Here is a 26,133-nt window from a genome sequence, read left to right as displayed (position 1 = left end):
AGAGCAACAGTGAACTAACCCCAAAACCGAAGTTTTGAGATAAATCCAATCTTTGCATTCGTATTTCCATGCTTATGGGATGGCACTACAAATTATGTAACTCCATTTAGCCAAATATAGAGGTAGGTTGTGTAGACCCTTGTTAATCCGAAGATTTAATGTTGCTGCTTTTATTGATATATTCTAAAAATTCTCAATTTGTGGCTTAGGCCACTGTTGCTCTGAGCCCCTCATTTTTTCGTTACTTACATTTTTTTGGTCTGTATTCGTCGAACTATAAGACGTAAAACAAAATACTTATATGAAATTTACAAATGAAATCCAAACAGTACAATTAGAAGATTTCTAATCATAAACAATACCGCAGATATATAAATATGGCAATAAGGCAGATATTATGCTGTTTAGATAATGAACTAGGAATCACAAATACAATTTTCAAATCTCCAAACGGGTGCCTATATACTTACGCATATCTTCCTGATGTGCCTATCCGTGACGAATGTTGGCAATTATCATGGCAATCTTTATTTTATCTGCAGCAGCGAAGATAATCGGCACATATTTTGTGTTGAACTAGGTTCTGAGGTTCTTCAACCAGGATGTTCTTCTTCGTCCTGGACCCCGCTTTCCAAATATTTTTCATTGCAGGATGGCTTGTAGGGGGGCATATCTGGATTTATTTTGCATAATGTGTGTGAAGTAAATATTGTAACTTTCGAGATTTGATGGTGGTCAGTACCTCTCGCTTCCTCTTCATTCGTATAAGGAATGTAAAACCTCCTCATTTGTGACTCGGTCAGTCCACGGGATTTTAAGTATTCTCCGATATAGGCACATCTCAAATGCTTCCAATTGTCTGCATACATCTTCGTTCAAGGTACACGATTAAACATCATAAAAAAGCATAGAGAAGACGTAGCGTCGCAGCATTCTTACTTATATACCGAGAGAGAGGTTGTGACTCTTGAAGAATGTCCCCATCCGATTGAAGCTGGATCTAGTTTTTCCGATGTCTCTTGTCTCTTGGTTGTTGGTCCATTCTTCATTTATTATGGTGCCGAGGTAGTTGTAGTGCTTCACTCTTTCTACATAGGTTTGGTTGACGTAGAGTTGACCTTATATTATAATTTTCTTGCTAATGATCATAATAAGCTTTGTCTTCTTTACGTTTATATTAAGTACGTATTGTTGACTGTGATACGTGATTTTGTTCATAAGGACTTGTAGATCTTCTAGGTTGTCCGCAAAAACTTTGGTGTCATCTGTATGTCTGATGTTGTTTAGCCGGTATCCATTTAGTAGAATACCTTTTTCAGTTTCGTGCAGAGCTTCGATAAATCAATAAGAGGACTCACAGGAAGAAGAAGCAAATTAGCCATGAAAACAAAATTAAGACTGATAAATATCATTAGACTGCCAATAATTACATACGCATCTCTTGCATGGGGTCACACAAGTCAAAGTAACAAAAAGAAGATACAAGCGGCCCACACAAACGTGCCCAGATATGTCGCCGAACGGTTCTTATTTAGAGACCTAAAACAAATAAGAGTACTGGATATGATGGAGGAAAAATCCAGAACAAAATTTGCTGAGCTAGAAGACCACCTAAACCGGATCCTGCAAGAGATATTAAGGTCTGATGTGTGCCATAGATGGAAACACAGAAGACCCAAACAGCAAATATTAGTAAATATAAATATAATAAAGGCTAGATAATCGTAGCTCCATCAAAAAAGACAACGTGCCCACCTTTGGGATCGCATTATATTTATCAATGTTGATTTTTATACGTTTCAGACATCCCTCAAAAAAAATCTACAAAAAACTCAAAAAACGGCTTCGGCCACTAAAAAAATCAATAAAAAATTAACAGTAGGCGCAAGCCACAAAAAAAAATATTAACAAAACCCAAAAAACGGGCAAGCGTTTGCCGGCCAGATCCTCGAGCGCCGAGTCACCGAACTGGACGGAGCCCGAGCAAGCAATACAGATCGAAGATAAGTCACTTAGAGATAGCGGGACTAGGGCACAGTATAAAGAGGGAACCTCTATATACTGTGACTAGGGCGCCTCACGCTGGCATGCATTGATAGGGGTAGGATTTCATGTGGGAGTCCGTGTAACCAGAACTCTCATATGATATGATAAGCACTTTGCTGATTGAGAGCCCCTATTGCGCATCAGCGGAGTGGAGTGATTCCTGGTCCTGCTTACATGAGTTAATCCTCCTCGCCCCAATGAATTGTATCACCCGAATGTCATTCTCAAGGGGTTAGCAAGTCTCTCAGGCTGGGTTAAATCACTATTGCTTGCTTGCTTGAGCTTCGATAAATATCTATATGGTATATAAATATACCCATAATAAATATCTTCGATATCTATTATGGGTGACTAAAATATATTAAAGAAATATTTAATATAGTAAAAATAAGAATCTTTTGGTTTTTGGCGGATTTTTAAGTAGTAGACAGATTTTTTACTTTCTTATTAACAAACCTGTCTTTAGTTGTTTATACCTGAAGCATTTATAATTATATTATGTTTTACTGATCACATTTTTTTTATTAATTTAAGGTAAGGGAAGTTTTATATTGGGTCAAGATCAGGACACGTTTGGTGGAGAGTTTAGCCAAAGCGAATCATTCGTAGGAAAATTAACATACGTAGATGTTTGGAACCGAGCTTTAACACAAGAAGAGGTTTTAAGACATTTCGAGGAATGCTATGGCTTATTTTTTGGAAATTTATATGCCTGGCCAGTCATGCAAGATTTCATTCACGGAGAAGTACAGGTAAGCGAGATATATGTACGTATATTTAATAGGGTAAGGGGTAAGTGTGTAGCGAATATTTGTATACCCGTACCAGATATCTAAGGCTCGATTCATCCTTGCATCTTTGCAAGTTGCGTGCATGATGCGTGCGATCGCTGACGGTTCAGTAGTATATGAGTTGTAATTAGACACTGCACACTCGAGCTGAAGCGCGGCATGCAAACTACTTGCAAGTGACTTGCAAGCGGCATGGGCCGAAAAGGCGCCAATTTCTGTACGCCGCCACGTGCACGCGGCTTGCACAACAAGACAGGCGGCTTAACAATTTGTGCTAGGCAATCAGTGAGTACACGTTGACCACGCGATGAATTTAAACGTAAATACAGAGCTGTTTATTTCTGCCGTATATTACCGCCGAGAAAACGTTCAAATGTGTATTGACGGGAAACGAACAAGCCAAGTGCCCGCAGCGTGCACGTTGCTTGCAAAGACACAAGTGTATATGAACCACCAATGATCGGACCTCGCAGCGTGCACACGACTTGAAAAGACAAAAGTGTGTATCGAGACTTAGAGACTCATTAATATTGAGCTCAGTGGGGTGTTATTGTTGGAGTTGTGAAATTACATAAACAAAGGATCATTTTATAAAGCAGGTAGATTCCATGTTTATATGGAATCCAATATATATTTAATAATAGCAATCCGCTGAGCTGAATATGAATGAGTCTCTTAGATACCTGGTACCACATTATGTTCAACTTTATTTTAAATATGGTGCTGACATACAACTACAAGAAGAGCATGTATCTAATGTAAATGCCAATATTTTGATATCTCATCCAGTTTTACAAATTAAGGAAGAGTCTAAATTATTATGTATTTTTCTTTTTTTTTAACATCAAAGAAAAAGAAGTGATCCTGCGAACTACAGAATATTGTCGGTTGACAGCCTCTTAGTAGGCTCTTGCGAGATAATACCTAAAGAACAGACTTGAAATGGTAATGGCACTAAAAAAAGTGAACACCAAAATGATTTCACACTCGAAGGTACTCGGTTGATAAATCTATTTATTTTACAACAAATAGTAGAAAAGCGACATTTGATAGGAGAAGAAAGGCAGACAGAATTATGTTCTGACTAATATGCTGTTATAGACAGAAAATGCGTATGATAACGTACCGAGGTCAAAATTATGGGAAGCTTTACACGAATGTGAAGTTGAGGAATAGATATTAGATAATATTTTGAAAGAAATATACAGAAACAACAAGGCTTACATTCGTGCTGATATTATGTTATCTGAAGTTATATTTCCATCTACAGGGTTAAGACAAGAATGCAGTATATCTCCTCTATTATTTAATATTTACTTAAAAAGAATTTTACATCAGTGAAGACGGAGCTGTACCAGTGTGAGTACGGCTACTTAACCAGCATTAACTTCGCAGATTACCGAACTATTGTAGAAATCATAGAAATCAGCTCTCCTCGAACATAAGGAAGAAGCAAAACTAATCTGACTTGAAAGTATACAACATTTCTCCTGTGCTATTTCTTCGCTCTAGTCCAAAGTTTCTTATATAGGTACTCCTACTACATTTTACATTATTAATGGCCTTGATTATCTGGTCTTAAAGAAGTTCAACGGCATTGTCAAGATATGAGAATATCGTTGCGTATCACAGATATGATGATTTTGATATTTTTTATTTTCTAGATAGAACACTCAACGTTTTGTAAACGCTGCGAAGCTCCTAAACCCTTATACAATGGTTACATCAATGTGATAAAAAACATCGCATACTATTCTTGTTATCCTGGCTTTACTTTAAATAATCTGGACTATTTCAATGGACGAAAATGTACAAAAGCTTCTCGCTGGGAAGGCCATTATGATCCCTATTGCAGAAGTAAGTATATTTTTTGTAAAATCCACAAGGAAAAAGAATTTCCTGTAGTTTCTCTCTATACCATTAATAACAAAAGATTAGTTAAATCTATGCTATTTAAAGTCCGTAATGTGAGGTTCTAATGGTAAGAAAAAGGTATAAAAATTTGTGGATAACGTTTGAACCATCTAAGGTACGCTGATGACATCGTATCGATAACCGATAAAAAAGAAGAATTGTTTGAAATCATGAAAGAACTGGACATAGAAGCTGGAAAGATAGGCCTTAATATGAATTAGGTACATTAAGACCAAAATCATAACAAATACAGATGAGGACATCACAATGAGTAGACTTAGGCTTTTTATTCAAATAAAAAGGTATGAAATATGCGCATAAATATGCAGTATTTTACCCAAAAATATGCACGTTTATCTAGAAAATATGCATGTAATTAAAAAAATATTTACAGTATTTTTTTATTTACAAACATATTTACAATATCTCCACATGGTGTATTAATTAACATGTATATATTTTACTAACTAAGCTAATTAATTAAATATTTAAGTATTTAAGTATTTTAACAAATAAATAATTGATATTATTTCGAATTGTGGTAACAATAAATAATTATCAAATGATGTTCAAAATTTTCTAACAAATACTTATGCTTTTATCTGATTACGTAGAAAAACTTCTTTCGATATTAACTGATGTACCTAATTGGGGCATTGTTCAAATTTACGATAATAGTAGGTTCTAAATTAAGTGCTTCGAAAAATGTCCCAGCTAGTACTTGAACCACTTGAGAAAGAATCTGGTAATAACCACAGTTTTTGTTCCATAGTTGCTTTAAATTTTTGAAAAATTTCCTATCCAATATAATGGATAATATTTCCTGTAATGTAATCTACTTTTGACGGTTTGAAACAATGATTCAAATTCTTTTATTTAAAATGTACTGTCTAACAATGATAATTATTTGGAGGATTCTAATTGAGTAATAGTTTTCTGAAAAAAACTATAGTTTGTTTTTATGAATGACACCACGACACTGAACTATATATTTGCGGCATTTTCAAAGCACAATAATTATTCACAATTACGAAGACACGTGTTCACGGCTTATTTTACAACAAAAGCGAAATGGGCCGTCAAAATAAAAAATTTTACCTAGAGATATAAACTGGCTGATTTTGGAACATTTGTAACCAAAACGTGACAAAACTGTGTACATATAATAAGCCGCTCTTTTATTAGTTACTGCATTCAGGTACACAAAATTTGAATATGAGGGGTCTAGATGCAAAACCGGACATTTCCACTTTTTGGTCAAAGTATTTGAATACACCTCTGTAATCTGTGATTAGAGATCTATGTATTAACAATTTGATAAAGAGCAAAATTGGACAGGTCCTAGTAGTAATTCAGTGTGAAAGAATTGGTTCAGATGCAAAAGTGGACTTTTCCTCCAATTTGAGATAGGGAACAGAAAGTTGTAAATTGTTTTTTTTTTAAGTTTACTCAGAATGATATAAAGTGGAAATGTCCGATTTTGAATCTAGACCCCTCATATGTACTAAGAGATTATAAAACAAAATTAAATATTGAGATTTCCAAGCTACTTGTTACAGTACTATAAAAATATATGTATAGTTACAACCAAAATTTAAAACTATATGCACTTTATGCACACTTATATAAAAATATGCAAAATTGGAAATGTTTGCATTTTTTATGCATTATATGCAATTTGCATATTTGCCTAAGTCTAACAATGAGGATCGGACAAGATGAAGAACAAGTTTATGATTATATATATCTAGGTCAAATTATTAAACTTAACAAGGAAAACCAAACAGCAGAGATGAAAAGACGAGTTAGACTGGCATTGCGGCATTTGCCAAACTATGCTACATCCTTAAAAACAAAAGAGATCCGCAACATCTTAAGACCAAGGTATACAATCAATGCGTGCTCCCTGTTCTCACTTATGCTTCCCAAACGTGGACGTTTACAAAAGCAAACGTGGACAAAATCACAAAATCAAAAAGAGCCATGGAAAGACAAATGTTGCACATAAGACTAATGGATAAAAAGAGAAACGAGTGGATAAGAGAGAAAACATAAGTGAGGGATGTTAGACAAGAAGTTGTAAAATTGAAACGGAGATTTTCCGGACACAATATAATACAAAAAGAAGACCGATTGAACAAAATTCTTATAAATGGGAGACCGTGGGAATATAGATGGGGTAGAGGAAGGTCCCAAATGAAATGGACAAATGATATCAAGAAGCACGTGGGCTCTAGGTGGATGAGTGTAGCGACAAACAGAGAAGAATAGAAAATTATTGGGGAGGCCTATGTCTAAAGATGGACCGAAGAAATCTAATTAGAATGTGAGGTTCTTCCCTGAGGACTGGCAAACCAAGTACTGTAGGGAGTCCTGTGTTGCCTGATGTAAAATCTAGGAACATTTTAAATATCATTTAAAACTGTACAACATTTAAAGAGTTTTCACTCCTATATTTTGGTGGCTCAAGCCTGTAAAACATGTTAGCAGCACCGATGATGAACTCTTTAGTTGGAAGACGTACTGTAAGGTAACTCTTTAAGGGATTTTTCAAGTTATACTTCTTTAGGCGCGTTGGGTGTAAATTTATATGTGCGCGAATTCATCAAAAGTCTTGGTCCTGAGCGTAGCTAAAACGTTATACGGGCTCTGATTGGGTAATTACAATGACCTGTCAACAATTGTTCAATATGTCAGTTATGGGTAAACACATGTTGTGTAGATTAGTTTTTATTGTTGTGAGGATAGAGAAAAAGGCAAGTTTATAATTGTAGTGACTTTTTAAATATTTTTTTAAAAGCAACAGCTACGTAATTATTGTAAATGTTTCAATGGTTTCAGTATTGTAATAAAAAATTACATAGGTAGGTACTTACCTATTTGGAAAATGTATGTACCTATCTAGTAGGTAATGCTTTGATTTACATTAATTTAATACCAACAAAATTTCTACCAATCTTCATCTAACATATTGTTTTCTTACTCTATGTTTTGTTGTATTTTAATATTTTAATTCCACAAAAATCAAACTAATTTGATTAAATTTAGAACTGTCAAACAGTAAAACGTTCAGTTGGCCTATCTTCGCACATGACAGGTGCGTGTAAGTGGCTAAATGAGTAGACGCATCGAATTCAAATCCTAAGCATCCGAATAAACGCGGGATCGAATCCCAATGCAAGTTTTTATTTTTTTCATTTTTTTTTATATACATTTTATGATTGTAAGTATAGTTTTTATATAATTTTTTTTTAGAAAATGCGTATTTAGTTAAAATTATTGCCAACAATTATTATTGTTCAGAAATCATTTCTTTGTGGCATTTTTCAATGTGTTTGTGTGTGTTTTATTTTTTTATTTTTTTATTTTTGGTATTGTTTTAATAACAATTTTTGGAAAGTAGTAAGTATTAAAATTAGTTTAATATTTAAATAAAATATAAATAAACTGTTTAAAGTACATATTAATTTCGTTGGAATCATATAATAGAAGTATAACTTCTTACGTGCGTACAAAGTACACACACATTCTTTTTTAAATTAAATATGCCTTTTATAAATGATTTTAACTAATTTTTATATTATAATAATAAAATAAATAAAAATGTATACCATTTTTATTCAGTTGCAATGCGAAGGCAAAACAATCTTATTTTTCACTTAGAACAGGGAGCGCAGTCCAGCACCCTGAATTGACGATTTTCGACTCTTATTGGAGTCATCGTCGGAGAGGCGTAGGCCTGCTGCTCTCTGTTCGAAGTGACGAAACCTTGAAAGTTTATCCCCACATTGCAACTGACGTGTATGGATTAGGTGACTAGCGTCATCTGGCAATTGAAAGGTAAAGTTTTCAATCCTAATAGCAACATTAATAATATTGAAAAATATTAAAAATATTACTAAAAGATTTTTAAATTGAAAACTTATTGGTCCATTTCCCTGGTAACACCTCCAAGCCTTCTACAATTTGCAAGCCAGATGGATGCTGCAGTGAAGACAAAGGGAGGGAATTCTAAAAAGTTGCAATTCACAACCCCCGTCTGCAGCTTGGTAAAATTCCTTGGTAAACTTTACCTTTTAATTTTTATATTGTTGTAGTTACGCTAATGCTATACCTGAACTAGAAAAATTCCATTTGTATAATAAATATTGTGTAGTAATATTATCACAGATTGAATATGATCTTATTGAATTTTACATTTAAGTGTAATGGATTATATTTTTATTTATATAGTTCCATTACAGTTTTTTTATTAATGTGAAATGGATAACTAACTTTAACACAGAGCCTTTTACCAGTTTAAAATGGTTAACGAGTTTAATTGTCTATAGTCCCCACATTAGTAATGCCTACATTAGTAGACCCTACATTAGTAATGCAGGCTATTGTGAAACCTAAATACGCAGGAGAATTCTACAGGAGTGACCAAAAAATTTTGTCGAACAATACCAAAATGAGGGAGGCGGTGGGACGTCCTAATATTGAATTTTTTAAATATCAAAACCAGGAAAACACTTAAAGCCACGAAAACACTTAAAACCACGAAATCACTTTAAAAAATGAAGAGCAACCCTAATTCACCAGGACAACAAAACACTTTTTTCTTTTTTTTTTACTAATTTCTAATATTTTTCTAATATTTTCTAATTTTTACACCATCTTATAATTTTCGTTTTTTGTAATACCTATACTTTCCTTTCAGGAATGTACTGTGGATATCCAGCTTCTATCAGAAACGGTTACACTATAGGCAATCGATATTTTTATCAAGACAAAATCATGTTTAAATGCTACGAAGGTTATAACATGATTGGACCTCCGGTTTTAACCTGCGACCAAAATGGAAAATGGATTCCTCAAAAACCGCGATGTATAGGTAAGACAGAGTCTTTTTACTCAGGCTATCCTATAGAAAAATACCGTAGAATGTAATTCTATTTATCTATCTAAAAAACCTAAATTATCCACTGCTGAACGTAGGTCTTCCTAAGTTTTTGCTATTCCTCTCTATATTGTGTCCTTTTTATACAGCTTCCAGCAATTTTCTCTATGTCGTCGGTTCATCTGCTGGGTAGCCTGCCTTTATTACTGTTAGCTTCATATCTTGGATACTATTCCACTATTCTTGTCCTCTGCTCATCTGTTATTCTGCCAACATGTCAGACCCACTTCCATTTTAGATGGAAAATAGCGTCAACAGCGGTTCACACCCTCATCTTGTTCCTGATCACTTGATTTGGAAATCGGTCCTTTTATTAGGCTTTCTTGTTGCTGTTGAGCTCACCATAAATTGTGTCTTTTTTGTGTTTAGGGATAATCAATTTTCTTCACTTACTTCTACCATCCTGTATAATTTTTTCCATTTTTTCCTATAGTTATAAGGATTTTTTCCTATACACTTAGTTTTTCTAGTGTTTCCTGGATTATTTCCTCTGAGTACACACTTAAGTGAATAGGAGACAAGATACCCCTGTAATATCTGTATTTCTTCTGAAAAAAAGGTTGTCCTCCTTTACTCAAAAGGCTGATATTTTTTAATCGTTGTTAGCATTATTCTGAAATATTTTAATAAACTTTTCATGTCATTTGAATGCAGCCAATTAGTTCTTTTCATTAATTAAATAACTATGAAACTAGAATGAAAAGTTGCACAAGTTATTATCGGATTTTTTTTAAAACACATATATTTCTTTTAGGTTCGCAACAATGTCCAGCTTTTAGAAAACCTGAGTATAGCAATATCATGGTTATTTCTGATCAGAGTTATGAAGAATTCAAAGAAAATCAAACAAAATATGAGATAGGCACCCAAATAGAGTTTGAATGTATTGATGAATATGACCTTGTTGGTCAGGATATATTGAGCTGTCTTGAAAATGGTAAGTAAACCAATTTTAAAAATCAAAAACGTACAAACAGATTAACTATTTAAATGGGAAATAAGGTTGTCTTTTTAAAGACAGATCACATACTATGAGTTTTTTGTGACGGATATTCTTGAGTTGGGGTTGATTTCATGTAATCGAATGAACTATCTTTCAGTAAAATCGTCCCAGGAACGCAACTCATAAATATTGGCAATATCATTTTAAAGTCTTCTACTTTAAAACGTATAATATATGTCTGAACTGCCGATATAAATGAGTCAGATTAAATAAATTATTAGAAGAATTTTTTACTTAGCAACAACATTTTTGTTTAATTTAGTAGTATTTTGTATTTTGACAACGACACCCGATTTGGGCGTCGAAACGTTAATAAAATTATTTTTTTCAAAGGTCACTTCGAGTATGGAGCAGCAGACCTACGTCTCTCCGATGAGACTCCAATAAGAGTCGAGAATCGAGAAATTGTTTTGCCTTCGCATTGCAACTGAATAAAAATGGTATACATTTTTATTAGGATTGAAAACTTTACCTTTCAATTTTTCAATATTATAAATGTTGCTATTAGGATTGAAAACTTAACTTTCAATTGCCAGATGACGCTAGTCACCTAATCCATACACGTCAGTTGCAATGTGGGGGTAATCTTTCATGGTTGGTCACTTCTAGTATGGAGCAACAGGCCTACGTCTCTCCGATGAGACTCCAATAAGAGTCGAAAATCGTCGATTCAGAGTGCTGGACTGCGCTCCGTATTCTAAGTGAAAAATAAGATTATTTTGCCTTCGCATTGCAACTGAAATAAATGGTATACATTTTTAGTTTTATTTTATATTAGTATTACTCCTATAGAGTAACTAGGTCCATTTTCCGTTGAAACTTTACCAAGCTGTAGACGGGGGTTGTGAATTGCATAGTGTAGAATTCCTTCCCCTTTGTCTTCACTGCAGCATCCATCTGGTTTGCATATTGTAGAAGCCTTGGAGGTGTCACCAGGGAAATGGACCAATAAGTTTTCAATTTAAAAATCTTTTAGTAATATTTTTAATATTTTTCAATATTATAAACGTTGCTATTAGGATTGAAAACTTTACCTTTTAATTGCGAGATGACGCTAGTCACCTAATTCATACACGTCAGTTGCAATGTGGGGGTAATCTTTCATGGTTGGTCACTTCGAGTATGGAGCAGCAGGCCTACGTCTCTCCGATGAGACTCCAATAAGAGTCGAAAATCGTCGATTCAGAGTGCTGGACTGCGCTCCGTATTCTAAGTGAAAAATAAGATTGTTTTGCCTTCGCACTGCAACTGAATAAAAATGGTATACATTTTTATTTTTATTTTAAAAAATCATACAGAAGTAAAAACTTCGTTTGTACAATGGTATAAAAAAAAGTTTATTAAAAACCAATAAAAGTCATCCAAAAGGATTCGCAAAACGTTTTCGATCTAGATCAGATCATCTTTAGTGCGTTCTGCTTAGTACATGAAACTAGCAACCTTATGAAATTGGTAACATCGAGAAATATGGTTTACATGGTACCTATATAATATTTATAGCGACTGTTAAAAGTCGCTCTGTTAAAGGTCGATGTTAAAAGATTAAATGTGTTATGAGTGCTCAAAGGGCAACATGGTTCCCTGCTCGATAAAAACTTGTGGTTCTTGCCAGTTCAATGAACACAGACCAACCAATATTTTTATTTTATTTTTTTCAATTTAATTGTGGCTTATTTCCCATTTAAATAGTTAATTATAAAAATGCCACAAGGAGATAGCTTCAGAAATGTACAAACAGATTCTAAGTATAAAATCCAGAAAATTATAAAAGGCTGAGTAAACAGTAGAAGTAAAAAAATATGAGGAACGCCTATACAAATAAAATAGAGCACATATTATGTAGTATTGAGAACCTGAGACACAGAATAATATAATTTAATTAGAAAAATAATTAATCTTAGTCACCTGGTTTCCGGATTAAACTGCGACGAATTTGAGTACACCGAGCTTTCGACTTCTTCTCTGAAGTCATCATCAGTGTTTTCTGGGTCTCAAGCTCTGAGATCGCTTCACTTTTAGGCTCATTTCACATCAACACGACAGTCGTGTATACGATGTCGTCCACGACAAGGGCAGAAATTTGGCTCATTTCACACCAACGCGACATTCATCCGACAGTCGTGTGGTCTCAGTCCGTAAAGTGTCATTTGACAAGATATTGTTATCGTAGTAAGAAGTAATATGGATCGCAGTGACTTCCTACTTTGAGTTGTGCTGTATAGAAGATTAAAAAAAGACAGAGAAGAAATAGATCACATTGGATGCATCCAATCAATTTTGTGTACTTTTTGATGATTTAAATCAAGATCAAGAAAAGTTTTTTAACTATTTAAAAAAAAATGTTATTCTGACATATCCAGACTAAAAAGGTTATTAATATTTCAATGTCGATATCACCAATTCAAATTGTCCAAACGACATCGTATACACGACTGTCGTGTTGATGTGAAATGAGCCTTACACTGTTCACTGCACTACTACTGCTTGGGACGTAAGACGGTCAATTGATTCATCAAAGATTCTTGTCGACGGGAACTGAATTGGTGGACGGATCGGATGATGTTTTATTTAGTATGGTATAGTTAGACCCAAACCCAGACATCCAAAGTGAAAGTTATCCTCCAACACCAAATTGTTGTATATGGTCCATATAATGTTCAGAAAAAAGTCACACCATTTTGAGCGTCGGGTTTGGGGGGAGAGGGGGAGAAATCTGTAAATTCGTAGTTTTTTACCTACCCTCTATATAAAATTGTTCTACATTAAATTTGAATTAAAAAAGGCCCTATGCATAACCCTTCTAAAATGAACGGTTCCAAAGTTACGGAGGTAGAATAGTATAATTGGTCCAAAAAAAGGCCTAACCCAGACATCCAAAGTAAAAGTTTTCCTTCGACACCAAATTGTTCTATATGGTCCACATATTGTTTAGTAAAAAGTTACACCATTTTGAGCGTCCGTTTTGGGGGGGGGGGGAGATGGGGGAGAAGTCGGTAAATTAGTAGTTTTTTTACTTTTTTCGTCAATATTTCTAAAACTATGCTTTAGCGTAAATAATGTTCTATAGAAAAATGTTCTACATAAAATTTAAAACAAAAAAGGTTGTATACATAATTGTTATAAAATCAACGGTTCCAGAGTTACGGAGGGTGAAAAGTGGAGGTTTTCGATACTTTTTATTTTAACCGATTTCTACCCCCCCCCCTCTCCCCGCAAACCCGATGCTCAAAATGGTGTGACTTTTTTCTGAACATTATGTGGACCATATAGAACAATTTGGTGTTGGAGGATAACTTTCACTTTGGATGTCTGGGTTTTTGGTATAGTTATACAATACATTGCCCAAAAAATATAAAAAGTATCGAAAACCTCGACTTTTCACCCTCCGTAACTCTGGAACCGTTGATGTTATAACAATTATGTATACAAGATTTTTTGTTTTAAATTTCATGTAGAGCATTTTTGTATATAACATTGTTTACGCTAAAGCATAGTTTTAGAAATATTGACGAAAAACGTAAAAAAACTACTAATTTACCGACTTCTCCCGCATCTGCCCCCCAAACCGGACGCTCAAAATGGTGTAACTTTTTACTGAACAATATGTGGACCATACAGAACAATTTGGTGTTGGAGGAAAACTTTTACTTTGGATGTTTGGGTTAGGCCTTTTTTTGGACCAGTTATACTATACTACCTCCGTAACTTTGGAACCATGCCTTTTAGAAAGATTATGCATAGGGCCTTTTTTTATTTCAAATTTAATGTAGAATAATTTTGTATAGAGGGTTATTCATGCTAAACCGCATAGTTTTAGAAATATTGACGAAAAACGTAAAAAACTACGAATTTACCGATTTCTCCCCCCTCTCCCCCCAAACCCGACGCTCAAAATGGTGTGACTTTTTTCTGGACATTGTGTGGACCATATAGAACAATTTTGTGTTGAAGGATAACTTTCACTTTGGATGTCTGGGTTATGCCATCTTTTGGATCAACTATACTATACTAATTGTGATTGAAAAGAGTAAAGACAACCAGGGGCCCTGATTCTAATTCAAATTTCGACTCAAAACAAGTCGCGTTCAATATGGCGACGTTGAAATGAGACTGTGCGAGCCTTGTGGATTTTAGTTGAACTAACGAAATGACGTCACAAAATAGCGACTATCGAAATTAATAGCGACTCCAAAAAAGTGGTTGATATTCGAGTCAGTCGAAATTATTGTGACACGGACATGAATGAATATGAATGGCCGAAAGCGAGGTTAGGTGTAGTTTAGGAGATGTGTTTTGTTTGTTTCTTGCAAGGAAAACTAAAGCAAAAGGTATTACTATCGCTAGGTTTTATGGAAATTTGCTGGTGTTGGAGGAATTAGAATAGTATTAAATTAGAAATATAATAATTGAGAATTTCCACAACGTGAATTATCAACACTATGTACCAGCTATTTTATTGCTAGACATGCTGGAATCAAATCTTAAGATTTCATATATTAGTAATATATAGCTAAACAAAGTCCTCAGAAAGTGTGATATTTTGTTTATAAACAAATTAGCGCTCCGAAATCTTTTTTCAATTATGGTTCTGCAGCTCAGAAGATTTTAACGTTAAACCAAAAACATTCACTGTAATAATTTAATTCTGCACATAGATATTTTTTCCAATTTCCTTTCGACGGAAATTTTCCTCGAAAAATTTGGGTTTTTCAAACAAAATCTTTAGTTTTCAACTAAAATTTTAAGGTAGTAATTATTTATGAATAATTAAATAACTTGGTGACATAAATCTTTTTTGTTATGAGTGTCTTAAAGATATGAAAATTTGTATGTACAAAGAGGACCGGAATAAAAAGGTAATGGTTCAAAGATTGAAATCCTGTTGTTTATAACTCTGTCGCAAATGCCGGTCAAATTTGACCGGTTATACCTGGAACCACTCCTCGCAATTAATTTTTTTTCTTCGAAAAGGGCACAGAAGCCATGCTCTTTCAACAGCGTTAACTTAATTTAATTTAATCTAATATTTTCTGAGGGGTTCTATTTGTTTATAAGCCAAAAAATTGTTTCTTTATAACCTTCCTGAGACCGCTAAAATAGTCCAATTTCAATTCTGTAAAGTATGTTGAATAGGTATAGTGCTTTTTTATACGAAAATCATAGTTATTCTGGTGTATCATAATCTTTTTGGTTATGATTTCGACTGAAATTTTTTAATTAACATTTTAATTATTGCCAAACTATTGGTAAGATTGTCGCCGGCCTCCTGATATATTTATAATCTACTATAAAAAATCTTTTATGTCATCAATTTATTTAATTATTGATAAATAATTACTTCCCTAAAATTTTAATTGATAATTGCAGATTTTTTTGGGAAAACTCGGATTTTCCGAGTAAAATTTTTGTTGAAGGAAATCGAAAAAAAAAAATAGCTTTATACAGAACTAAATTACGGTGAATTTTTATTTGAGGTTTTTTGGTTTAGGAGGAGAACTAAAACTCTCTAAACTCTCTCCTAAAAAATCATATGAGTTACAGAGAGCACTAATGAAAAGAAAAGAAGATTTAGGAGTGTTAATTTGTTTATAAATAAAATAACACACTTTCTGCGGACTTGTCATACCCCATATTACTAATATAAGTAGTGTATCTTTGTACTCCCAAATACACCAAATTGGTGGAATATTGTGGAATATTAATTAGGTGAACAAGCGCTGGTTAGGGTGAATATTAATTAGGTAATAGGGTGAATACTAATTAGGTAACGCCAACACTATATATATATGATTAGCAAAGGAATTCGCATTAACGAAAATCAGTGACCATGACGCTCTTCATCTTCTCCTGTACACAAAGTAATGTGTGTCTTATATTCTTGACTGTGTACATATCTCAAGATCTGAAGTAACAGGTGAATGCTTCTTTATTAGTAACCATGATTTTTGTAACATGCAAAAAGCAGCTACCGGAATTCCATAAAGTATTGTGCCTTGTTAATGCCCGCTGAACGGTTGGTAAAAGACGTGGGTGAATAAATTAAGAAATATTTCCTTCTTAATCGACATAGTTACACATGCAGACACTTAGTGAGAAGTGAATGTCTTGAAGGGGATGCAAGTTTTGGTTTCCACTCTACTGAATAAAACTTCATGCATTCGAACAGTAATAATTAAAAAATACGCGTGTTTCACTACAATGTATATTAAATTAAAAGTACCCAACCATGATTTAAGATTTAGGTGGATATCACATGCATTTGTAAAGATTGGTACTTTAAAACACACTAGGTAGGGTGCGGCATACATTTCATTGGCTGGCCACCTGCTCATGATCAAAGCAGGGATTTTAAAATTCCATACCCATTCCATTAAGCTATAAAACCGTAGGTACTATCCAAGTAGTTTTACTAATATCACATTGTTCATACCCTAAATGAAAGAAAAACTTGCTGTACCGGTATGTACGAAGTCAAGTCATAAAATTATAAATCATTTAAAAATGTCACCTGATGACTCCTAGTGGAGTTAAAAATATAGAAAACAGCTTAAACCGTATTTATGAAGTGATTTTAATGCACACCGGAATAAAACTCTAAAACTCTTAAAACATGAAAAGTGAACAAAAACTAATATGTGTACGGGGGGCTGTTAAAAAGTCGGTTTTAAAAATCAGACGCGAGAACAAAATGCGCCGTCGGCTTGGATTACGAAAATGAAAAAAACTCTTATAACATGATAAGTGAACAAAAAATAGTACGGGGTGCCTAACAAGTGGATGTAAACATCAAAACGTGAAAACAAAATTCGCCGTCGGCTTGGATTATGAAAAGTGGTAAAAAATCTTAAAACATGACAAGTGAACAAAAAATAGTACGGGGTGCCTAACAAGTGGATGTAAACATCAAAACGTGACAACAAAATTCGCCGTCGGCTTGGATTACGAAAAGTGATAAAAAATCTTAAAACATGACAAGTGAACAAAAAATAGTACGGGGTGCCTAACAAGTGGATGTAAACATCAAAACGTGACAATAAAATTCGCCGTCGGCTTGGATTACGAAAAGTGATAAAAAATCTTAAAATATAACAAGTGAACAAAAAATAGTACGGGGTGCCTAACAAGTGGATGTAAACATTAAAACGTGACAACAAAATTCGCCCTCGGCTTGGATTACGAAAAGTGATAAAAAATCTTAAAACACGACAAGTGAACAAAAAATAGTACGGGATGCCTAACAAGTGGATGTAAACATCAAAACGTGACAATAAAATTCGCCGTCGGCTTGGATTACGAAAAGTGATAAAAAATCTTAAAACATAACAAGTGAACAAAAAATAGTACGGGGTGCCTAACAAGTGGATGTAAACATCAAAACGTGACAACAAAATTCGCCCTCGGCTTGGATTAAGAAAAGTGATAAAAAATCTTAAAACACGACAAGTGAACAAAAAAATATGTGTACGGGGTGCCTAAAAAGCATTTGTATTGTTTGTATTGTCTAACTTTCATTTTGGGATATGTAAAAACAACAAGGTAATCTTAATAAAATAAAAAGTTTAAATAATATTTCAGTTCTTTTCTTAACCCACACCTGACTTTTCTTTGTTGGAACTATCTAAATTAATAACATTGTGTTATTGGTTTAAATAGGTAAACACACATATTATTCTAAAATGAAAATTTTTCTTTCGGGATATATGTCCGAAAACTATAATATGGTAATCTTAATAAAATAAAAAGTGTAGATAATATTTCAGTTATTTCCTTAACCCACACCCGAGCTTTCTTTGTTGTTTTTTAACTATTTGAATTAATAAAATTTTATTATTAATTTAAATATTTAAACAAACATATATTCTAAAATATAAATTTTACTTGCATTTCGAAAATTAACTCACACCTGACTTTCAAAAAAAAATTTCCCGAAAGGAAATAATTTTTCAGGTATTTTTTAACCCAAAAATGAGTAGACCAAAAATTTCTTTAAAGCAAAGAGTGACTTTTTGCAAAATAATAAAATCTTTATAAAATAATAATCATATACCTCTGAATAAATATTCATGACCATGAATTTTATTAAACGTAAAAATGTAGCTACCATATACCGATCGGCTTTACTCACCACAGCTGTAAATTTTTGCATTATGCGGAGAAGATACATTCGCCCCGCTAACGTAAAAACCCAGCATAGTTGAGCGAAAACCGATTCTCGATAGTGAATGAAAACGCCATGAGCGTAATTAATAAAAATTTTAGTCAAAGTATCTTATGATTTAAATATTAATTTTCCAAGTCATTTATGAAAATTAAGAAAAGATTTTTTGAATTAATGTTTTAAAAAGAAATATCTTTCTAAAACTAATATTATTTTTATTATTTGACTAATGGAAACAGGGCTACCTTACAGTGAATTTTATCATAAAACAATATAATATTGTTATATATCAATGAAAAGGGAAAAAAATGAACAATTCAAAAATATATATAGCTCATTTTTAAATTCAATACAAAGGGGTAGTTTTTTTACTAACACATGGATAAAATTAATTTTCCAAGTCATTTATGAAAATTAAGAAAAGATTTTTTGAATTAATGTTTTAAAAAGAAATATCTTTCTAAAACTAATATTATTTTTATTATTTGACTATTGGAAACAGGGCTACCTTACAGTGAATTTTATCATAAAACAATATAATATTGTTGTATATCAATGAAAAGGGAAAAAAATGAACAATTCAAAAATATATATAGCTCATTTTAAATTCAATACAAAGGGGTAGTTTTTTTACTAACACATGAATAAACTTAATTTTCCAAGTCATTTATGAAAATTAAGAAAATATTTTTTAAATTAATGTTTTAAAAAGAAATATCTTTCTAAAACTAATATTATTTTTATTATTTGACTATTGGAAACAGGGCTACCTTACAGTGAATTTTATCATAAAACAATATAATATTGTTTTATATCAATGAAAAGGGAAAAAATGAACAATTCAAAAATATATATAGCTCATTTTTAAATTCAATACAAAGGGGTAGTTTTTTTTACTAACACATGAATAAAATTAATTTTCCAAGTCATTTATGAAAATTAAGAAAAGATTTTTTGAATTAATGTTTTAAAAAGAAATATCTTTCTAAAACTAATATTATTTTTATTATTTGACTATTGGAAACAGGGTAGGTCACCCTTACATTTTTTTATTTATCTAAATTAATAACATTGTGTTATTGATTTAAATAAGTAAACACACATATATTCTAAAATGAAAATTTTTCTTTCGGGATATATGTCCAAAAACTATATGGTAATCTTAATAAAATAAAAAGTTTAGATAATATCTCAGTTTTTTCATAACCCACACCTGACTTTTCTGTGTTGTTTTTTAACTATGTAAAATAATAACATTGTGTTATTGGTTTAAATATGTAAACACACATATATTCTAAAATGAAAATTTCACTTGCATTTTGGGATATGTTCAAAAAAAAATGTTTAGCAATATTAATAAAATACATATTTTAGATAATATGTGGTTTAACCCACACATGACTGCCAAAAACCAAAAAATTTCTTTAAAGCAAAGAATGAAAAACGAGAAATATTAATAAAAAACATTGACAAATAACTGATTATATATACGACACACCTAATCAAAGGACAAACCAGACAAAAGACCGAAAAAGGACGAAATATGTTAAAATATAATAAAACTATGTAAAATTCACTCAAAAAAGTGAAAACCAGGTCAAAAACATTGACAAATAACTGATTATATTTACGACAGACATAATCAAAGGACAAACGAGATGAAAGACCGAAAATCGGTGAACGATGTTAAAATATAATAAAACTATGTAAAATTCACTCAAAAATAGGAAAACCAACAAAAAACATTGGAAAATAAGGGATTATATATCCGATGGACGTAATCAAAGAAAAACGAGACAAAGAGGCCAAAAATATGCTAAAATACAAAAAAACTATGTAAAATTCACTCAAAAGTAGGAAAACCGACCAAAAACATTGGTAAATAACGGATTATATATCCGATGGACGTAATCAAAGTAAACGAGACAGAGACCGAAAATATGCTAAAATACAAAAAAACTGTAAAAATATACTCAAAAAAGTGAAAAAAACGAACCAAAAAAAACATTGACAAATAACTGATTATATATTATTCGACAGACATAATCAGACAAACGAGTCAAAATGACCAACAACCAGTGATATATGATAAAATATAATAAAACTATGTAAAATTCGCTAAAAAAACGAGGAAAACCAACCAAAATAATTGGAAAATAACTGATTATATATGCGAAGGATGTAATTAAAGGTCAAACGAGACTAAAGAGCGAAAATCGGCGAACTATGTAAAAATATAACAAAACTATGTAAAATTCACTCAAAAACGCGTAAAACCAATCAAAAAACATTGACAAATAACTGATTTGAGTAACAAAACCAAAAATTTCTTTAAAGCAAAGAGTGAAAAACGAGTAAAACCAACCAAAAAACATTGACAAATAACTGATTATATATCCGACAGACGTTATCAAAGGACAAACGAGACAAAAGACTGAAAAATCGGTGAATGATGTTAAAATATAATAAAACTTTGTAAAATTCACTCAAAACGAGTAAAACCAACAAAAAAACTTTGACAAATAACTGATTATGTATCCGACAGACGTTATCAAAGGACAAACGAGACAAAAAGACCGAAATTCGGCGAGCGATGTTAAAATATAATAAAACATTGTAAAATTCACTCAAAACGAGGAAAACCAACCAAAAGCATTGAGAAATAACTGATTATATATCCAACGGATGTAATCAAAGAAAAAACGAGACAAAAATACCTAAAATATGGTAAAATACAATAAAACTGTGAAAAATGTCTCAAATACGTGAAAACCCGGTCAAAAACATTGACAAATAACTGATTTTATTTACAACAGACGAAATCAAAGGACAAACGAAACAAAAGACCAAAAATCGGTGAACTATGTTAACACATAATAAAATTATTTAGAATTCACTTAAAAACGAGTAAAACCAACGAAAAAATAATTGATTATATATACGACAGACGTAATCAAAGGACAAATTAGACAAAAAGACCGAAAATTAGTGAACTATATTATAATATAATAAAACTATGTAAAATTCACTCATAAACAAGTAAACCCAATCAAAAACATTGACAAATAACTGATTTGAGTTGCAAAACGAAAAAATTTCTTTAAAGCAAAGAGTGAAGAACGAGTAAAACCAACCAAAAAAAACATTGATAAATAACTGATTACGTATCCGACACACGTAATCAAAGGACAAACGAACCAAAGACCGAAAATTGGCAAACGATGTTAAAATATAATAAAACTATGTAAAATTCACTCAAAACGAGGAAAACCAACCAAAAACATTGGAAAATAACTGATTATATAGTCGACGGACGTTATCAAAGGACAAACGAGACAAAAGACCGAAAATCGGCGAACTATGTTAAGATATAATGAAACTATGTAAAATTCACTTAAAATGAGTAAAACCAACCAAAAAAACATTGACAAATAACTGATTATATATTATTCGACAGACATAATCAGAAAAACGAGTCAAAAAGACCTAAAATATGGTAAAATACAATAAAACTGTGAAAAATGTCTCAAATACGTGAAAACCCGGTCAAAAACATTAACAAATAACTGAATATATTTACGACAGACGAAATAAAAGGACAAACGAAACAAAACGACCAAAAATCGGTGAACTATGTTAACACATAATAAAATTATTTAAAATTCACTTAAAAACAAGTAAAACCAATGAAAAAACATTGACAAATTACTGATTATATATACGACAGACGTAATCAAAACAGAAATGAGACAGAAAGACCAAAAATTGGTGAACTATGTTATAATATAATAAAACTATGTAAAATTCACTCATAAACGAGTAAACCCAATCAAAAACATTGACAAATAACTGATTTGAGTTGCAAAACCAAATAATTTCTTTAAAGCAAAAAGTGAAAAACGAGTAAAACCAACCAAAAAAAAACATTGATAAATAACTGATTACGTATTCGACACGTAATCAAAGGACAAACGAACCAAAGACCGAAAATTGGCAAAGGATGTTAAAATATAATAAAACTATGTAAAATTCACTCAAAAATAGGAAAACCAACAAAAAACATTGGAAAATAAAGGATTATATATCCGATGGACGTAATCAAAGAAAAACGAGACAAAGAGACCAAAAATATGCTAAAATACAAAAAAAAACTATGTAAAATTCACTCAAAAGTAGGAAAACCGACCAAAAACATTGGTAAATAACGGATTATATATCCGATGGACGTAATCAAAGTAATCGAGACAAACAGACCGAAAATATGCTAAAATACAAAAAAACTGTAAAAATATACTCAAAAAAGTGAAAAAAACGAACCAAAAAAAACATTGAAAAAATAACTGATTATATATTATTCGACAGACATAATCAGACAAACGAGTCAAAATGACCAACAACCAGTGATATATGATAAAATATAATAAAACTATGTAAAATTCGCTAAAAAAACGAGGAAAACCAACCAAAATAATTAAAAAATAACTGATTATATATGCGAAGGATATAATTAAAGGTCAAACGAGACTAAAGAGCGAAAATCGGCGAACTATGTTAAAATATAACAAAACTATGTAAAATTCACTCAAAAACGCGTAAAACCAATCAAAAAAACATTGACAAATAACTGATTTGAGTAACAAAACCAAAAATTTCTTTAAAGCAAAGAATGAAAAACGAGTAAAACCAACCAAAAAACATTGACAAATAACTGATTATATATCCGACAGACGTTATCAAAGGACAAACGAGACAAAAGACTGAAAAATCGGTGAATGATGTTAAAATATAATAAAACTTTGTAAAATTCACTCAAAACGAGTAAAACCAACAAAAAAACTTTGACAAATAACTGATTATGTATCCGACAGACGTTATCAAAGGACAAACGAGACAAAAGACCGAAATTCGGCGAGTGATGTTAAAATATAATAAAACTTTGTAAAATTCACTCAAAACGAAGAAAACCAACCAAAAGCATCGAGAAATAACTGATTATATATCCAACGGATGTAATCAAAGAAAAAACGAGACAAAGAGACCTAAAATATGGTAAAATACAAAAAAAACTGTAAAAATATACTCAAAAAAGTGAAAAAAAACGAACCAAAAAAAACATTGACAAATAACTGATTTTATTTACGACAGACGAAATCAAAGGACAAACGAGTCAAAATGACCAACAACCAGTGATATATGATAAAATATAATAAAACTATGTAAAATTCACTTAAAAACGAGTAAAACCAACGAAAAAATAATTGATTATATATACGACAGACGTAATCAAAGGACAAATTAGACAAAAAGACCGAAAATTAGTGAACTATATTATAATATAATAAAACTATGTAAAATTCACACATAAACAAGTAAACCCAATCAAAAACATTGACAAATAACTGATTTGAGTTGCAAAACGAAAAAAATTTCTTTAAAGCAAAGAGTGAAAAACGAGTAAAACCAACCAAAAAAAACATTGATAAATAACTGATTACGTATCCGACACACGTAATCAAAGGACAAACGAACCAAAGACCGAAAATTGGCAAACGATGTTAAAATATAATAAAACTATGTAAAATTCACTCAAAACGAGGAAAACCAACCAAAAACATTGGAAAATAGCTGATTATATAGTCGACGGACGTTATCAAAGGACAAACGAGACAAAAGACCGAAAATTGGCGAACTATGTTAAAATATAATGAAACTATGTAAAATTCACTTAAAATGAGTAAAACCAACCAAAAAAACATTGACAAATAACTGATTATATATTATTCGACAGACATAATCAAACAAACGAGTCAAAAAGACCTAAAATATGGTAAAATACAATAAAACTGTGAAAAATGTCTCAAATACGTGAAAACCCGGTCAAAAACATTAACAAATAACTGAATATATTTACGACAGACGAAATAAAAGACAAACGAAACAAAACGACCAAAAATCGGTGAACTATGTTAACACATAATAAAATTATTTAAAATTCACTTAAAAACGAGTAAAACCATGAAAAAAAACATTGACAAATAACTGATTATATATACGACAGACGTAATCAAAACAGAAATGAGACAGAAAGACCAAAAATTGGTGAACTATGTTATAATATAATAAATCTATGTAAAATTTACTCATAAACGAGTAAACCCAATCAAAAACATTGACAAATAACTGATTTGAGTTGCAAAACCAAATAATTTCTTTAAAGCAAAAAGTGAAAAACGAGTAAAACCAACCAAAAAAAAACATTGATAAATAACTGATTACGTATCCGACACGTAATCAAAGGACAAACGAACCAAAGTCGGAAAATTGGCAAACGATGTTAAAATATAATAAAACTATGTAAAATTCACTCAAAAACGAGGAAAACTAACCAAAAACATTGTATAATTACTGAATATATATCCAATGGATGTAATCAAAGAAAAAACGAGGCAAAAAAAAGACCGAAGATACGCTAAAACACAATAAAACTAAAAATTATACTCAAAAACGTGAAAACCCGGTCAAAAACAATGACAAATAACTGATTATATTTACGACAGACACAATCAAAATGCAAACAAGACAAAAAGACCGAACATCGGTGAACTATAATAGATGATAGTCCAAAATTTTGGTTACTTTTCTCCAAGAAAAACAATAGTAAGTACCTACGCCACTGAGATACCTATTTCAAATTAAAAATCATTTTTGAATTCCTCGTTCAATTTGTGACAAAAAATCAATGTAGGTACCTTTTTTCATACGTATGCGCTTCATCTTCATTTTCATGCAAAAAATAAAATATCTTAAGGGGTAGGCGCAAACTCTTGGTCCAATGCTATTTAAATGCATTCATTTTTTTTTCGAATCCTGAGAAAACTAATAGGTAGATATTTTTGAAAAATTTAAACGCAGAATGAAATATGTGAAATTAAAAATCGCACTAAATTTTCTCTTTTTTTTCACCCCTGTATAGGTATTATTATCTACAATAAACATAGAAGTTTTCAGCAATATTTCATTCTGCGTTTAAATTTTTCAAAAATATCTACCTATTAGTTTTCTCAGGATTCGAAAAAAAATGAATGCATTTAAATAGCATTGGACCAAGAGTTTGCGCCTACCCCTTAAGATATTTTATTTTTTGCATGAAAATGAAGATGAAGCGCATACGTATGAAAAAAGGTACCTACATTGATTTTTTGTCACAAATTGAACGAGGAATTCAAAAATGATTTTTAATTTGAAATAGGTATCTCAGTGGCGTAGGTACTTACTATTG

At 31.8% G+C, this 26,133-nt stretch overlaps 2 protein-coding genes across 3 annotated transcripts in view; both read left to right on the top strand.

Moving 5' to 3' along the window:
- Positions 1-26,133, top strand: part of LOC114334799 (sushi, von Willebrand factor type A, EGF and pentraxin domain-containing protein 1-like) — a 204,172-nt gene that overhangs the window by 136,239 nt on the left and 41,800 nt on the right. For both annotated transcript variants that reach the window (XM_028284892.2, XM_028284891.2), the window contains exons 25-28: positions 2,581-2,798; positions 4,502-4,694; positions 9,454-9,627; positions 10,448-10,630. In XM_028284892.2, coding sequence (XP_028140693.1) covers positions 2,581-2,798; positions 4,502-4,694; positions 9,454-9,627; positions 10,448-10,630 — 768 coding nt within the window. The remainder of the gene's footprint in view (positions 1-2,580; positions 2,799-4,501; positions 4,695-9,453; positions 9,628-10,447; positions 10,631-26,133) is intronic.
- LOC114342278 (nitrilase and fragile histidine triad fusion protein NitFhit) overlaps positions 14,916-26,133 on the top strand; it is a 368,011-nt gene continuing 356,793 nt past the window's right edge. The window contains exon 1 of the mRNA XM_050654319.1: positions 14,916-15,024. Within this exon, the coding sequence (XP_050510276.1) occupies positions 14,949-15,024 (76 nt within the window). The 5' untranslated portion in view covers positions 14,916-14,948. The remainder of the gene's footprint in view (positions 15,025-26,133) is intronic.

Source organism: Diabrotica virgifera, chromosome 6, assembly GCF_917563875.1.
Source record: "Diabrotica virgifera virgifera chromosome 6, PGI_DIABVI_V3a".
Lineage (NCBI taxonomy): Eukaryota > Metazoa > Arthropoda > Insecta > Coleoptera > Chrysomelidae > Diabrotica > Diabrotica virgifera.
This window is presented reverse-complemented; position numbering and strand designations above follow the sequence as displayed.